General features: G+C 37.1%; 1 protein-coding gene across 5 annotated transcripts in view; it reads right to left on the bottom strand.

Moving 5' to 3' along the window:
• The window catches only part of NFATC3 (nuclear factor of activated T cells 3), a 195,647-nt gene that overhangs the window by 41,477 nt on the left and 137,034 nt on the right, over positions 1-17,136 (bottom strand). For 4 of the 5 annotated variants that reach the window (XM_056810018.1, XM_001373944.4, XM_007477224.3 and 1 more), the window contains one exon: positions 2,982-4,004. In XM_056810018.1, coding sequence (XP_056665996.1) covers positions 2,982-4,004 — 1,023 coding nt within the window. Of the gene's footprint in view, positions 1-2,981; positions 4,005-17,136 lie in introns of those variants that run through there. The other variant, XM_056810029.1, reaches the window with a different exon arrangement.

Below are 17,136 nucleotides of genomic sequence, written 5' to 3'. Positions count from 1 at the left end.
TTCTAAGATGGAAAGTATGAGTTAAAAAAAAAAAAGGTTTCATAAAGGTGGTTCCAGATTATCCTTTTGGGGGCAATTACTGACATGGCCAATTTTTAAAAAAGAGTCTGAAGCTATCATGTGGCTATGTAAACCTTAAAATTTCTTAGACTTATAAATGTTGGAAATTTCACCATTGGGAAATTTCATACTTGGAAAATTTCCTACTGATAGTAAGAACTCTATTGGAATGTGAACCCCCTTGGCATGGGAGGATCCTTCTCCTCCCTACTTGGGACTGCTTTAAGACAGAAACCTTTTGCTGAACAATGGAAAGGGCTTTGACCTATGCTTAAGCATAGAACAGGAAGTTCTTTGAGTCATGATTGATTTTAGAATTGATACAATAGAGATACTTGGAATGACAGAACCAGGTCTTGGAAATTACAATCTCCACCCTACTCAGTCCTAACAGGATTTAGGAAGGGCTGCAGCATTATAATTTAATTATTAAAAGATGTTAACATAAAAATCTGATCTATTAGTTTCTGTGGAAATTGTATTCCTCCAAAAATGCTAAAAAGTATTTTAAAGGTAATTCTTTAAAAGTACAAAAAAAACCCACTCTAGTTTCTGTCCTAAAGTAATCTTAAGAAGGGAGGAAGAGGAAACTCCCATGCCAATGGGGTTCACATTCCAATAGATTATCAGTAAGAAATTTTTCAAGTATGAAATTTCCCAATGGTGAAATGTCCAACATTTATAAGTCTAAGAAATTTTAAGGTTTACAATCCCCCCTGATGATCATTGGGAGACTAGTCTCCCCATTGATCATTTAACATAATCATTTTGTAGTTCTAAATTCACTTCTAACTACTCTCCATGAAGTTTTCTTGGGAAAATGAAGATCACTGGTTCATTATCTTTTTTCCAAAATTTAATTATTCCAATCTCTACCCTACTCAGGGTAACAGGATTTAGGATTTTGGAAAAAAGATAATGAACCAGTGATCTTCATTTTTAACCTATCAGTAGATAATAAACCAGACAGTTAGGTGTCTCAGAAGATAGAGCACTGAGGCCTGAGGTCAGGAAGATCTGAGTTCAAATGCACTAGCTATGTGACCCTGGGCAAACCACTCTAGTTTCTTTCCCAAGAAAACCCCATGGAGAGTACCGGTGTGCTATGGTCCACATGGTCACAGAGTTGAACTAGCCTGAACAACAAGATAACCACTTCACAGATTAATCCTATTAGATAATTTAATTATTAAAAGATGTTAACATAAAAATCTGATCTATTAGTTTCTGTGGAAATTGTATTCCTCCAAAAATGCTAAAAAGTATTTTAAAGGTAATTCTTTAAAAGTACAAAAAAAAATTTAAGCCAAGTTATAAGAAATCTTACTCAAGCATCTTAATTAATAAAAAAATAACAAACCTTACTTTTTGTTTTAGAATCAACACTAAGTATTGGTTCCAAGGCAGAAGAATGGTTAAGGTCTAGGCAGTGAGGGTTTAGCCAGTGTCATACAGCTAGGAAGTGTCTGAAGCCAGAATTGAACCCAGGACCTCCCATCTCTGTGCCTACCTCTCAATCCACTGAGTCACCTTAGCAGCCCCTAACTCAAGCATTTTAAATTCTATGCAATTCATATAATAAATGTACTCAAAGAGGATTTAAAGGTACTGAACCGAATTTTAAATGTTCTCTTGATTTGTAAAACTTAACCAGTGGATTAGTATTAATTTTTTAATATTCACTTTTAATTATTTATACTTATAAGGGAAAAGGATTATCAAAATGAAATATCAGTATAGTGATCAGAGGGCAATGTTTTATTTTAGGTTGTGATCTAAGACACCTCAAAAAATAACATTCGGTTAGGTCAAGTAGTATATGGTATGCTCTTTTCTGATTCACAGATATCATCAAATGAAAACTATGTATTTCAGGATCTTCTTGGATTTTGAGATCTGGGTTTTTATAAGCATTTTTGATCATTCTCTACACAAATATACGTCCTTCACTGCACTGAAAATAGGGAAGTTTTTTTTATTACTTAATAGATTAGTAGACAAGCACTAAAATAAGAATGTGTTATCCCACCTGATACTCACAAAACCCACAAGGAAGTAGTGTTATCCCTATTTTACAAAAGGAGACTGAAACTCAACAAAGCAAGGTGATGCTACTTATTCAAGATGACAAACACTAGAGAAATGAGCTGAAGCCCAGGTTCTAGTGAATATTCCATCACTGATATGGATATTAACAGTTTGTTCCTGGTTTATACATTCATCAAAATAAAAATTTGATAATTCAACTTTTGTTTAAATAGTAAGAAAAGGATCAATTTTCTATTTGCCATTATACTAGAAAAAGCCCAGAAACCAGTCTGTCCTTTCTCTGCTGCTGTTATTGGGATTAGCAAGTTGGATGAGCAGAATGAATCAAATTCCATGCGTGCTTTCTCTACAACTATGTTAAATGAATAATGGTGATTCTTTTCCCACATAGTTCCTTAATCTTATTCACCCCCTAGATCCTATTACCTCCAAAAGATAATTTGGAACAATTTTTTTCTAGTAATGAAAGTTAGTGGTAAACTGGTACTGATTCAGCAGATTTTTAGGGCAGCTCTGTAATCATCATATATATTTTTCCCATTAATTTTTTTCACTGGACCTGTGTAGGTTAGTCTCAACCATAGCAAAGCTCCAATTTATCAATCTTGGAGAGATGCACAAGGCTCTAAAATGTGACATCACTTGGCCAGATTCACAGAATGTCACAGCTGGGCATTGAGCCTTGTCTTCCTGACCCTGAGGTCAGACCACTACCTACTATGAAATGCTGACTGTCAACAGTAAATTTTAAGAAAGGTGACAGTATTTGAAAACCTGGACTATGGCAACGTGGCATGAAAGACAACTAACAACTTTTTGAGAAGGTTGATCTCAGATTTGTCTGAATGACAAGAATCTATGTATCAACTCACCATCATCTAATGTAATATCCTGGAGACCAATTGTTTCAAAATTCAATTCCTGCTCTTCAGGATCAGGTTTAATGTTCATTGCTGCCCCATCAGGTGAAAATGAAGATGAATCACATCTACGCTGACAGACTAATGATGAAGGGACAGAAGGACTATGTGCTTGAGGTGAGGGTTGCCCAGAGTGAGTTATAGTAGTTGGAGATGGGGATGAAGCAGGTCCTGAGCTTGGAGACTGATAAGGCATAGGCTGTAACTGAGGAGATGGGGGTCCAGAAAGTGGTGAATGGACCAACGGTGTTGCTGAGGAAGTTGTAGTAGATCCAGGGTTTGAAGTGTGGTATGCTCCAGGTTGTAACTGAGAAGAAGGCTGTCCCAGGGCCTGATCTGTTGTAGAAGTAACAGGACCCTGCCCCAGGTTTGAACAATGGTATCCCACTGGCTGCAGATGAGGCAATGACTGCCCTGATGGAGTTGAATGCACTAAGGGATGTCCTGCTCCTGTGGAAGATGCTGACAGTGACCCTGAATTTGAAGAATGAAACTGTATCGATGGCAGAGGTTGACAACTAAGATTTATTAAATTAGGTACAGTTGTATCCTGTTGAAATGAATTTGCATCAAATCCTTGACTAGAGGGAGCATTAATGGGAAGACAAGTCTGTCCATTGTATATAACATTAGTTTGCATAGGCTGGTAGGAAGACCTCACAGGAGGTGTTGATGTGGCTTGAAAAGACTGGTGTAATACAGAAGGCATTACTTGACATTCTTCACCAGAACTAATATTTCTACTTTGCAAATGAGACAAATGGGATGCTGAGGAGGTCACCATTGATGTATATGGTTGTTGGACTGGACACACAAGATTTCTAGGCAATAAATTGTCATGTGGATGCCCTGGATCTGAGGAAGGCGATGGTGTCTGGGTAGCACGTAGGCTTTGAACACTGCCACTCTGAGGCATGGACAAAGATGGAACTGAAGACAAATCCATCTCTTCTCTATGCTCCTGTTTCATCAAAACTGAAAAGAAAAATGAAAACAAAATTGAAAACAGATATTACATAATTAAGATATTTATTATTAGTCACATAAGAATTCTATGTTAGAGTCTAAACCTCACAATTATGTTTTTTACTTGAAGATTATATAAAGTGGTGATGAAAACAGGTGATACTACTGCTACCTCCATTCCTTTCAGTTCTGTCATTGATACAACCATTATAAAATCTTAACATTTATTTTAAGATTCCCAATGCTTACATTTAAATAAAAGAATATGACATGAAATTTTTAAAAATCTATGATACAGAGGCAGAGTCAAGAAGGCAACTGAGAGGCAGCAAAAATTCAGACCTCCGTAAACCCTTCCTCACCTATCAAAAACACAATGCTTTAAGAGGACTGAAAACAAAATCTAAGAACAGGACAGAGCTAGGGAACCATCCTCTTGGACCCAACTTAAAAGGTATGCCCCCCAAAAGCCTGAATTCTAGAACATGCAGGTTTAAGGGGAATGAAGAAGGAAGGTCCCAGGACCTCTCCCTCACCTACAGCTCTGAGCCTCCAGTGGTGGCTGGAATCTCCGGATGGCCAAGGGCACTAGTCCAGAGGGAGAACATTGCCAGCAAAGCTGTGCCAAGCTCAAGGCTTAGAACATAGATGGCATAGAGGCAGCTGGAGGAGAAGCTCAGAGAAGACAGCCTAGTTGCAGCTGAATCACTCAATCTTGTCCCTCCCTCCTGGAGGTTTTGACCTCAGGGCATAGCCAGTTTTGCAGGTCAACTCCACCCTGGCTCAATCTCATCAATAAGGGCAGATAAGAAGCCTTCAGAGGACAGAGAAGCTCAATCTCTAACACCCCTCCTCCACAGACTGATCTGAGAGCCTCCTTGACTGAGCTCCAACGGTAAAGGATGCAACAAACTACAGGCAACAACCTTGACCACAGGGCAGGAAGCCCAGCTCCTTCTCAGCTTCTGCTGTCAGCCAGGGAAGATCTTACTAACCTGATCAAAAAACAGAACAGAGAAGAAACCCCTTCAGGACAGAACAGCCCAAACCCACAGATCCAGCACATAATGAGAGGAGTAAGACTACAGGCAACTACAAGGGGGAAAGAAGAGGGAAATATGAGTAAACACCAGAAAAAGAAAAAAGAAATTACAATCGACAGCTTCTATCCAGGCAATGAACAAAGAGCAAATGAAATAGAGGAAGATCAAGGAACACCAAGCAAAAACACAGAAACTCCGGTGAACTGGACACAGGCTTTGGAAGAACTCAAAATACAATTCAAAAAACAATTAATAGAGGCTGAAGACAACTGAGAAAAGAACTTATAAAAGCAAAATAAGTCATCTGGAAACAGAAAATAGTGTCTTGAAAGCCAAAATTAATCAGCTTGAAAATGAGGCAAAGAAAATGAAGATGACCTCCAAAGAAAATCAGACCAGAAGGAGGAAACCGAAAACCTAGGTATGAAATTCAGTCTTTTAAAAACTAGAATACTACTAGAAGCAAACAACTCCACAAGGCAGCAGAAAACTATGAAATGAAATCAAAGGAAAAAATTGAGGAAAATATGAAATCTCATCCACAAAACAGATTTGTAAAACAAGTCCAGGAGACACAACTTAAGAATCATCGGTCTACCAGAAGATCTTATGACAAAAGAAAAAAAAACTGGACATCATTCTAAAGGAAATTAACCAAGAAAACTGCCAACATTCTAGAGTAAGAGGGAAAAGTGGAGATTGAAAGAACCCACAGATAACCTCCTGTACTTAATCCCCAACTGACAACACCTAGGAATGTTATAGACAAATTCAAGAACTACCAGATCAAGGAAAAAATATTACAAGCTGCTAAGAAGAAGTCATTCAGATACAATGAAACTATAGTTAGGATAATACCAGATTTGGCTGCATCTACACCGAAGGACCAAAAGGCATGGAATATGATATTCCAGAAAGCAAGGGGACTAGATCTACAACCAAGAATCAACTACCCAGCAAAACTGACTATATTCTTGCAGGGGAAAGTATAGTCATTTAATAAAATAGAAGAATTCCAAGCATTCGTAATAAAAGACCAGGCCTGAACAGAAAACATGATGCCCAAACACAGAACTCAAGAGAATTACCAAAAGGTAATTAAGAAAGGGGGAAAAAACAAAAAACAAAACATAACAATAAAAAACTTTTTTTTTAAGGGATCTAATAAGTTAAAATGATATGTATCTCTACAAGAAAAGAGGATATTGGTAACTCTTAAAAATTGTTATCACCTGGGTAGCTAGAAGAATTATACTTAGAGGGAACAGCGACAAACTATATAGGATGAAATGCCAAGACATAAATATGTATGCATAAACATACATACATATTTATATATACACATATATATAAAAATATAAACTAGAAGTAAAAAAAAAGGATAATACTAAGAGAAATGGGAAAAGAAACAAAATGGGGTAAATTTTTATGTCATAAAGAAGCACATGGTGGGAGTGGGGGAGAACACCAATACACTGGAGATTGCCCCCTCAATTTTTAACAAAGACTGAAGCATTAGAAGAAAATCCAATTAGGCAAATATATATTAAAATCTAGGGATTGATTTGATAAGGGCTGCAGAGTTTCTGCACAGGAGTTTCTGAATATCTGAAATTCTGGGAGGGAGGGGGATTTCTGAAGGAGTGTAGAATGAAGAAAAAGAGACCTGAAGAGATGAACTAATGGGGACATTCAACTTCAAGCATCTGGACTAGGAAAAAAGTCAAAGAACCAACAGAATCACGAGAATAGGATAGGGAAAGTAAAAGCAGAAACCAAAGTAAGGAGTATGACCAGGGGGCAGCTAGGTGGCTCAGTGGATTGAGAGCCAGGGCTGGAGATGAGAGGTTCAAGTCTGGCCTCAGTCACTTCCTAGCTGTGTGATCCTGGGCAAGTCACTTAACTCCCATTGCCTAGTCCTTACTGCTCTTCTACCTTAAAACCAATACATAACATTAATTCTAAGACAGTAGGTAAGGGTTTAAAAAAAAAAAAGCAGTATACAGAAGGAAGGTGGAAGGGTAGTGTCAGAGTGTCAAACAGCTCAGAGGAATAAGGCTAAAAAACAGCCACTGGTGTTAGAAGGGACAGAGAGAGAAGGAAATGCAAGCATAGGAGGAACAAAGGCAACTGTTCAGTTATTGTGGCAGTTAGGGTAGGAAAGAGATGGGATGGTAGCTAGCCGGATTGAAGAATACCCAAAGGAAGGCATTTTTAGATCAGTACATATTTAAAAACTAGAAGAGAATGAGCCAATTGAGTTAGAATGACTAAAGATGTATGAGAAAGGGGGTAACATTACTAAAGAAGTATGGGGAAAGGGCATAATCAATAAAATGATTTACGAAGGTCCTATTAGATTCCAGGCATGGAACTAAGTGCTGAGGGAACAAAAACAGAAATAAAACAAAACCTGCCCTCAAAAACTTACAGGGGACAGCTAGGTGGCTCAGTGGACTGAGAGTCAGGCCCAGAGATGGGAGGTCCTGGGTTCAAATCTGGCCTCAGTCACTTACTAGCTGTGTGACCCTGGGCAAGTCACTTAACCCTCATTGCCTAGCCCTTACCACTCTTCTGCCTTAGATGCAATACATAATATTGAATCCAAGATGAAATTTGGTAAGGGTTTAAAAAAAAAAAGCAACTTACAATCAAACCAGGATATATAAAACACACACACACTCTCTCTCGCATGTATATATGTGAAAAATACATACAAGATGAATAATTTGAGGGGAAACCACCAGCATTTAGGGAAATCAGAAAAGACTTTATATAGAAGCTGGTACTTAAATCTGTAGTCTTATATAATGTTCTCTTTGTTCTACTCATTTCATTCCTATCTCATATAGTTCTTTCCAAGTTAAAAAATTAACGTGCTCATTTCCTTTGGTATGGTATTCTATCACAATTATATACCACAATTTCTACCGCCACTCTCTAATTGATGGACATCCCCATAATTTCCAGTTCTTTGTCAACACCAAGAGGGCTACTATATATATCCTGGAATATACAGGTTCTTTTCCTTTTCCCCCTGACCTCCTTGGGGAACAGACCCTGGGATAGTTACACAGTTTTATAACACTGGGAGTAATTCCAAATTGCTCTCCAATTCACATCAATTTTTAGTTCCACCAACAATGTGTTGGTGTCCCCATTTTTCCATAGCCCTTCCAACATTTGTCATTTTTCCCTTTTATCATTTTAGACAGTCTGATGGGTGTGAGGTGGTATCTCAGAATTATCTGGTTTGCATTTCTCTAATCAGTAGTGATTTAGAGCATGTTTTCATATACCTATCTATAGTTTTGATGTTTTCATCTCGAAACTATATATTCTTATCTTTTGCCCATTTATCACTTGAAGGGATGTCTCATTCTTATAAATTTGACAAAGTTCTCTATATATTTTAGATATGAGACCTCTATCTGAGAAACTGTATATAAAATTTCTCCCCAATTTTCTGCTTTCCTTCTATTCTGGGCTATATTAGTTTTATCTCTATCTTTTGTTTACACAAAATTCCTCCATCTGGAAATCTGATAGGTATCATGTTCCCTGTTCTTCCAATTGCTTATATCATCTCCTTTTATGTCTAGGTCATGTATCCATTTTGATCACATCTTAGTGAATGATATAAAATATTGGTCTATACCTCATCTCTGCCAAACTACTTTCAAATATTCTCATAATTTTTTTCCAAAGAGTGAGTTCTTATCACAAAAACTTGGATCTAGAATTCTGTCAGATACCAAGTTACTATAATCTTTTTACTATTGTTTAATCTATGTATGTTAATTTCCACTAATCTACCTTTCTATTTCTTAGCCAGTAGTAGTTTTGATAATCTTTTATAATACAATCTAAAACCTAGGCCGCTTTCCTTCACATTTTTCTATTAATTCATTTAATATTCTTGATTTTTTGTTCTTCCAAATAATTTTTAGTTCATTTAGTTCAATAAAATATTTTTTATAATTTAATTGAGATGGCATTGAATCCCGATTCCTTCAGTTTCTTTCTCTTATTGCTAGCATTTCTTTCTTTCTTTCTTTCTTTCTTTCTTTCTTTCTTTCTTTCTTTCTTTCTTTCTTTTCTTTTTTAACCCTTACTTTCCTTCTTGGAGTTACTACTGTGTATTGGCTCCAAGACAGAAGAGGGTTAAGGGCTAAGCAATGGGGGTCAAGTGACTTGCCCAGGGTCACACAGCTGGGAAGTGTCTGAGGCCAGATTTGAACCTAGGACCTCCCATCTTTAGGCCTGGCTCTCAATCCACTGAGCCACCCAGCTGCCCCCTGCTAGCATTTCTAATACTATATTAAATAATACTGATGATAATGGGCATCCTTGTTTCACTTCTATGTTAATGAGAAGGTTTCTAGTTTATTTCCATTACAAATAATATTTTCTAGCATAAATGGTAATGTTTCATATCATTTTAAGAAAAAAATAGATTTATACCTATGTTTTCCAGTGTTTTTAATAGGAATGAGTGTTGTATTTTGTGAAATGCTTTTTCTGCATTTACTGATATAATCACATGTTTTTTATTACTTTTGTTATTGACATAATTACTTATATCAATAGTTTTTTTTTAATATTAAAACATCCCTGCATTCCTTGTATAAAATCCTGTTTGGTTCCATGTATATAATCTTTATATTTTGTTTTAGTTTCTCCCAGCCAGTATTTTGTTGAGGAATTTTGTGTTCGTGTTCACTATTGAAACTGGTTTATAAAATTTTCTTTCTCTGCTTTTGTACTTCCTGGTTTAGGAATCAGAACTATATTTGTTTCATGAAAGGAGTTTGGTAAGACTCTTTTACCTATTATTTCAAATAATTTATTTAATACTGAAATTAGTTATTCTTTAAATGTTTGGTAGAATTCACTTGTAAATCTATCTCGTCTTGCTACCTTTTCTTTACTAAAAGGAAGTTCACTTATGGATCGTTCAATTTCTTTTTTCTAAAATAGGTTTATTTAGATATTTTATTTTCTCCTCTGATAGTCTACATTCCTCTATTTCACTTCCATTGTTAAATCTGTTGTAATAAAATTGAGCAAAACAACTCCTAATAATTTCTTTAATTTCAACTTTGTTGGTGATATATTCATCACTCTTTTCACCTTTAATGCTAGTGATCTGGCTTTCTCTCCCTTTTTAATCATATTAACTAATGGCTTATCTATTTTGTTGATTTTTTCATAAAACCAAACTCCTACTTTTATTAATACAATGGGTTTCTTAAAATGAATTTTATTGACCATGCTTTTGATTTTTAGGATTTCCAGTATGGTATTTAGTTAGGTATTTTAATTTGTTATTTTTCTAAATTTTTTGATCCTATTCCTAATTCATTGATCTGTTCTTTTTCTGTTTTTATCAACATAAGCATTTAGAGAGATAAATTTCCCTCAAATTACAGCGTTGTTGTATTCCATAGTTTTTGGTATATTGTCTCATTATCAACATTCTCTTTTAATGGAATTATTTATTGTTTCTATGATTTGTCTCCAATCAATTTTTGGTTTCCATATTCTCTTATTATATACAATTTTTATTTCATTGTGGTTTGAACAGGATGCATTTAATGTTTCTGCTTTTCTACTTTCAACTCTAATGGTTTTGTGTCCTAACATTGGGTAATTTTTTTTTTAAACCTTACCTTCCATCTTAGGAGTCAATACTGTGTATTGGTTCCAAGGCAGAAGAGTGATAAGGGCTAGGCAATGGATGTTAAGTGACTTGCCCAGGATCACACAGGTAGGTAGTGTCTGAGGTCAAATTTGAACCTAGGACCTCCCATCTCGAGGTCTGGCTCTCAATCCACTGAGCTACCCAGTTACCCTCATCTCAGACACTTCATAGCTGGGTGACCCTGGGCAAGTCACTTAACCCCCATTACCTAGCCCTTACCACTCTTCTGCCTTGTAACCAATACACAGTATTGATTCTAGACAGAAGGTAAAAATTTATAAAGATAGGTAGATGATAGATAGGTAGATAGATAGATAGATAGATAGATAGATAGATAGATAGATAGATGGATGGATGGATGGATGGATGGCCTGGCTCTTAATCTACTGAGCCACTGAGCTGCCCCCTGGGTACATTTTTGTAAAGCTGAGTTTGAAGGAAACTAGGAATTCTAAGAGGATGGAAGAAGGAAGATATTGCAGGTAGGGAGGATAGCCAGTTCAAAGGTATAATTATGGAAGATGGAATGTCATGTGATAAGCTAAAAGAAAGTTAGTTTGCCTGAACTGTTGAGTATATGAATAGGAATAATATATAATAAGGCTGATGTAAGGGTTAAAAACTAAGGTTGGACTATATATATGAGAATGTGGTTACTGAAATTAATATATCTCAAGTCAAATGACTTTTTAGTAGTATTTATTTATAAAAAAGAGGGAAAGAATGAAAGTAGAGAAATGAGAGAGAAGGTAGAGAATGTATTTATCCTATCACATGTGACAAGGAAATCACTTTAAAAAACTGATATATATTCATTTAAGGTCGCCAAGGAATTCAGCTATGTAATTCCTAAATGAAAACTCAAGTCGACAGAGAGAGAGAGAGAGAGGAGAGAAGGGGGGGGGGGGGGGGGGGAATAGGGCTTAAATACCCCCTCTGTTTAGGCCTTAGATAGCTGAGGCAAAGAAAAGAGATCAGTCCCTAACACTCACGTGACCAAAATGGAGAAACAGTCTCAGGGGTCTCCACCTCCAGCCTCCTTCAGAGCAAGCTTCTCAGAGCACAACCTCTCAGAGCAAAACCTCTCGAACCCCTCCAGTCCTCAGACCCCGCTATCTTTAAGGAAACCATCTAAGTTCCCTCCCCTCAGTTCTCACATCTACCAATCACTGTCCATGTCTTCCCTGTGCCAATGGTGGCTCTAACTTAACCCAGGACCGCCCAGAGGTCTGCCCCTTTGCACATGTCTGTTGAAGGTCATATTCTCAAATAATTAAATTTTGATCTATGCTGCAGCCCTTCCTAAATCCTGTTAGGACTGAATAGGGTGGAGATTGTAATTTCCAAGACCTGGTTCTGTCATTCCAAGTATCTCTATTGTATCAATTCTAAAATCAATCATGACTCAAAGAACTTCCTGTTCTATGCTTAAGCATAGGTCAAAGCCCTTTCCATTGTTCAGCAAAAGGTTTCTGTCTTAAAGCAGTCCCAAGTAGGGAGGAGAAGGATCCTCCCATGCCAAGGGGGTTCACATTCCAATAGAGTTCTTACTATCAGTAGGAAATTTTCCAAGTATGAAATTTCCCAATGGTGAAATTTCCAACATTTATAAGTCTAAGAAATTTTAAGGTTTACAATTACCTAGATAATTACTAGATAATTACTCTGTCCCGGTTCGGGAAAAAAAAAAAGGGCTTGTTAACTCTCTACTGGAGTACCATGGACCAGAGGGGCTGGTGGTGAATAAAGCAAGGGCTCCAGCCATGAGGCCTCCTGGAAGCCAGTCCTTTCAGGAGCCAGGAAAGGAGTCAGCCCTTTTCACTCACCCATGTATGTGGTAGTCCAAAGAGAAGATGCAAGAGTAGTCTTACTAGAGCAGTCCAAGGTCCCAAGCCAGAGATCCTCCAAGACCAAGTCAGAAGCAGAAAGACCTGGCCACAGGAAATTGAAACTACATTTAAAGACTTTCTGTCACTTACTGTGCCTTCCTTCCACTTTATGTGGACCAATTGCAGTTTTAGAATTTTCTTAGGACTGCCCAGGGGGAAGTCAGTCATTTCTGAGTTGTCACCCAGTTTAGCATGTGAATTATAGACCTCCCCTCATGTAAGGAAATGTGGGGGTATATACACTTCTGGTGACTAAATCTAAAAGTGGGTAGGGAAGACTTAATCCCATCTTCACAATGGGAAGGCACAGGGGGCAGGGTTGTAAAGGGCTTTGAATGCTAAAAAGAGGAGTATGATTTTAACCTTGGAAATAGTAGGCATTCCTGGGACTTTTCTAAGTACAACAGTAGCATGGTCACTTTAAGAAAATCACTTTAGCATCTAAGTGATAGAAAGATGAGAGTTAATGAGAGGCTGAACTGGGTGGTGGCTGTGTGGGAAAAGAGAAATTGAAGGACACAAGGGACAATGGGAAGGCAGACTCAACAAGATCTGGTAACTAAATGGATATTTATGTTAAGGTAGAGAAAGGAATCAGATGACTGTGAAGTAGACAATTTCAGAAAAGGAGTAGGTTTGGAAGCAAGGTATTCATTCTATTGGTGGAAATGCCATGTATATCTAACAGTGATAGAAACCACTAAGATTTCTGCCTATGAGAGCTTGTATTTGAATTTAACTTTAAATACAAAGCCTGGAATTCTACTGGGCAGATAGAGAAAGTGTATTCTCAGCCTGTCCAAAGCTAAAGAAATGGAGGATGGATTGCCATGTGTGAGCAATAGTAAGACACAAAGTTCTAGGCCACTGTGAGATTTCTAGATTAAGCAAAAATACAGTTTAACTCTTACTATGATCACTTTGTTACTATGGACCATTCTCTGCAACAGCTGGAAATCATAATTTTTTTCAGGTTTCTAGGGACAGTTTCTTCAATTGCTTTGACAAAATTGAATAACTTAACCCTCTAGTTTAATGGTTGCCCTGAGTCTCTAACCATGGGCTCTGCAGATTGTGACTAGGTAAAGAAAACTCAGTGCCTAAGGTCTCTCTTAAAATCAGTTCTCATAAAATCCCTTTGTGGTTGCCAACTGTGATATTGAAATCACTTTAAAAAAGACTGATATATATTAATTTGAGGTCGCTAAGTAATTCACTTATGTAATTCCTAAATGAAACACTCAAATCAGCTGCCAAATTTTTATGGTGTTTTAATTACAAACAGGAGGAAGAAAGTATTAGAGGGAGGGGGAGAGAGAGAGAGAAGGGAAAGAGGTTTAACTCAGACCCCACTCTGGCTCAGGCTGAGCCAAAGGAGGCTTTAAGGCCTTGGATTAGCCAAGGCAGGGAAAGGGATCAGACCTTATCACTCACATGATCAATCTGAAGGAAAGCAGTCTTCGGGCTCCTCCAACTCCAAGCACCAAGCTCCAACTCACTCTCTGCCTCCTCACAGGAAGCCCCGAGAACTCCCGAGGCTGTTCTCTACCTCACTTCCTGTGTCTCACCTGTGCCAATGGTGGCTCTAGCTTGACCTAGGACCACCCACAGGTCTGTCCTTTTTGCACATGTCTGTTGAAGGCCATATTCTCAAATAATTAAATCTTGAGTTTGCTGCAGCCCTTCCTAATCTTGTTACCCTGAGATGGGTGGAGAATATAGTTTCCAAGACCTGATTCTGTCATTCCAAGTATCTCTATTGTTATTGATCAGGAAATAGCTAAATCCGATCTTCTAAAGAATGGTCTGAATAGGGTGGAGTAGTTTTGAAATAGTAGAGTTCAGAATTGGACAGAGGCTATGGGAATAATTAGGAAGTATTTGGCAGTGTGGGGTGCAGAGATATAACAGTCATTATATCTATATGGTTTATTAGCTTAAGACTAGAGAAGGCTTGTTTCCAAAATAAATTGATTTGCCAAGCCTAACCAAAATATCTAAGCATTGAAGAAGAAGAAAAAAAAAAGAATCCTCTTGCAAAAGAAATGATTACCTTTCCAGGAGAGTTCAGTAATTAAAAAGTATATTTGGGGTGGGAGGCAGCTAGATGGCACAGTGGATAGAGTTAGAACTCCCTTTGCCTAGCCTTTATTGGTCTTCTCAGAAGACTCTTCTGCCTTGGAACTAATACACAGTATTGATTCTAAAACAGAAGGGCTTTTATAAAAATGTATATACTGTATATACTTTATATAAATATATATGTATAAAATATATAAAACAACTCTAAGAGAAGTTTGACTACTTTTCCTTGCTTCCTCTTTATTTGTTCCTCACAGGAAAAACCTGATATTTAAAAATCTCGTTAAAAATTATTTTCTTGATACTTTTTAAAAACACCATGCTCAATTTCTGATATGCTACCTAACTCCCAGGATACCCCTTAGTAATAACAAAGAAAGAAAGTTAAGAAAAACAGTATATACAAAAATTCTACCTCTCCATCTAGCCTCTTCATTAAGAGGGAACAAAGTATGTTTCATCATAATCTGGATTATAATGTCTTTTAATTTATATTATAGCCTTTATATATGCTATTCTCCTAGTTCTGCATTAATTCATACTAATCTCCTCATGTTTCTTTGAATTCCTTTTATTTATCATATCTTACTACACAATAATGTTCTATTACACTAATGTGCCAAATCAGTTCGGCTACATCTCTATTCAGTGGGCATTCACTCCTCACCTCCCCCTCTCCTCATCTCCTCCCTCCCTCCCCCTTACTTCACTTCTCCCCTCCTTTCCCCCCCTCTCTCCTCTCCCTCTCTCTCCTGAGCAAGCCAGATGCTCCCACACAGACTCCAGCAAGACCTTGAAGCCCGCTCCAGAACAAATATCAAGAAACCCAAAGAGAAACTATAGTAAGTGAAATGTTCTACCTCAAAACTGCACAAAAATTCAGCCAGGTAAAGAGAGATGTTAGGAAAATAAAGTGCTTGAAGCAAAACCAGTACCAATATGACCAGAGATGGGGCATGTGTAATCTATAAGATTTTGGGTCTAGAAGCATCAAGTACAGAAGACTCCCCCAAAAAGCACCAGGGTAGTCAGAAAGACTAAGACCTTGGAAGCTCCCCTGAGGTAAAGTGGACAGGTAGCCTTGGACAGCAAGCCCAGGGGCTCTGAGACCCTTAACACAGTGTCTTGAAATTCAAGAGGGGGAAGATGTAACACTCTGAACCTCAAAGATTCAGGGAGGCTAGTAGGTAGTGATCAAAGAGGGCCAAATACTCCCCAAAATGCCAGGAAATAGAATCTGGCTCAAAGCTCTAGTTTAGATACTAAAGTTGGAGAAATGAGCAAATCAAGTCAATATAAAAAATTACTGCAAATCTAATAACTGCCAAAAGAGACTTGAAAAGCTAGATTTTCCACAAAGCCTATATGTGAATATGTGAAAGAAATGGAAAAGTTTTTTAAATGAAATAAAAGCTATAGAGGAAAGAATTAGAATGATAATAACTAGCTCAGAAGAGAAAGAACCAAAACAAACCAAACAGATACCAGTGAGACTATGATATAGCAACAAATATTATAAAAATAAAAAAATTTTTTAAAAAAGAAGAAAATATAGCACTTGATATAAAAAAACAACTGACCTGGAAAATAAGATATTTTTAAAATTCTGGATGTTATATATCCAGAAGTCATAAATTAATATTGTTTAGATCTTTCAGAAGCAGAAGGCAAGAAAAAGATAGAAACAATCAATTACTTCTCAAAAGGAAGCCTAAAATTCAAGAATGTCACATTCTTGTCAAAGAAAAAATATGGCAAGCATTCAGAAAATAGTACCAACGTACTACAATTAGGATCATAAGACCTGGCAGATTTTACCAAAAAACAAGAGATGATCATAGTATATGATATTCCAAAATAGCAAAAAGTCACAGGAAAAAAAACAAGAATAACATGCCTGGCAAAGTTGAGTGTACTCCTAAAGGGGGATAGACTTGTAATGGAACCAAAGGACTTTTAAGTATTTTGAATGAAAAGAAGTAAATCTGATAGGAACTTTGAAGTACAAACTTAAAAAGACAAATTTCTTTGTACTACTGGAAGAAACTATATGCTGTAGTACTAACATTATAATAGAAGAAGCAAGTGTCCCTTTAGAAATTTAATGTCTTCAAAGGGATTGAGAGAGTTAAATAAGAAAAGTAGAGGTAATGAGAGTGAATTGGTTCTGTTCTGAGGGTCTGAAGAAGGCAGGGTATAAAAGAAGGAACAACACACTAAAGAAAGGAGGAATAAAGTGGCAGGACTTGTTATTTCTTCTAATTGGGGTATATGAGAATATGCCAATATGGAAGAAGAGTTTAGAGAGTGGGCATCAGATGAATCTCACTTTGAAGTAAAAATACATCAAAATCATAGAAAAATAAACTGGTCAACAATATGGCAGAAACTAGGCAGAGACCAACATCTCACACCATACACAA

This window comes from Monodelphis domestica, chromosome 1, assembly GCF_027887165.1.
Source record: "Monodelphis domestica isolate mMonDom1 chromosome 1, mMonDom1.pri, whole genome shotgun sequence".
Taxonomy (NCBI): Eukaryota; Metazoa; Chordata; class Mammalia; order Didelphimorphia; family Didelphidae; genus Monodelphis; species Monodelphis domestica.
Note: the sequence above shows the minus strand (reverse complement) of the source record. Positions and strands in the feature narration are given on the sequence as shown.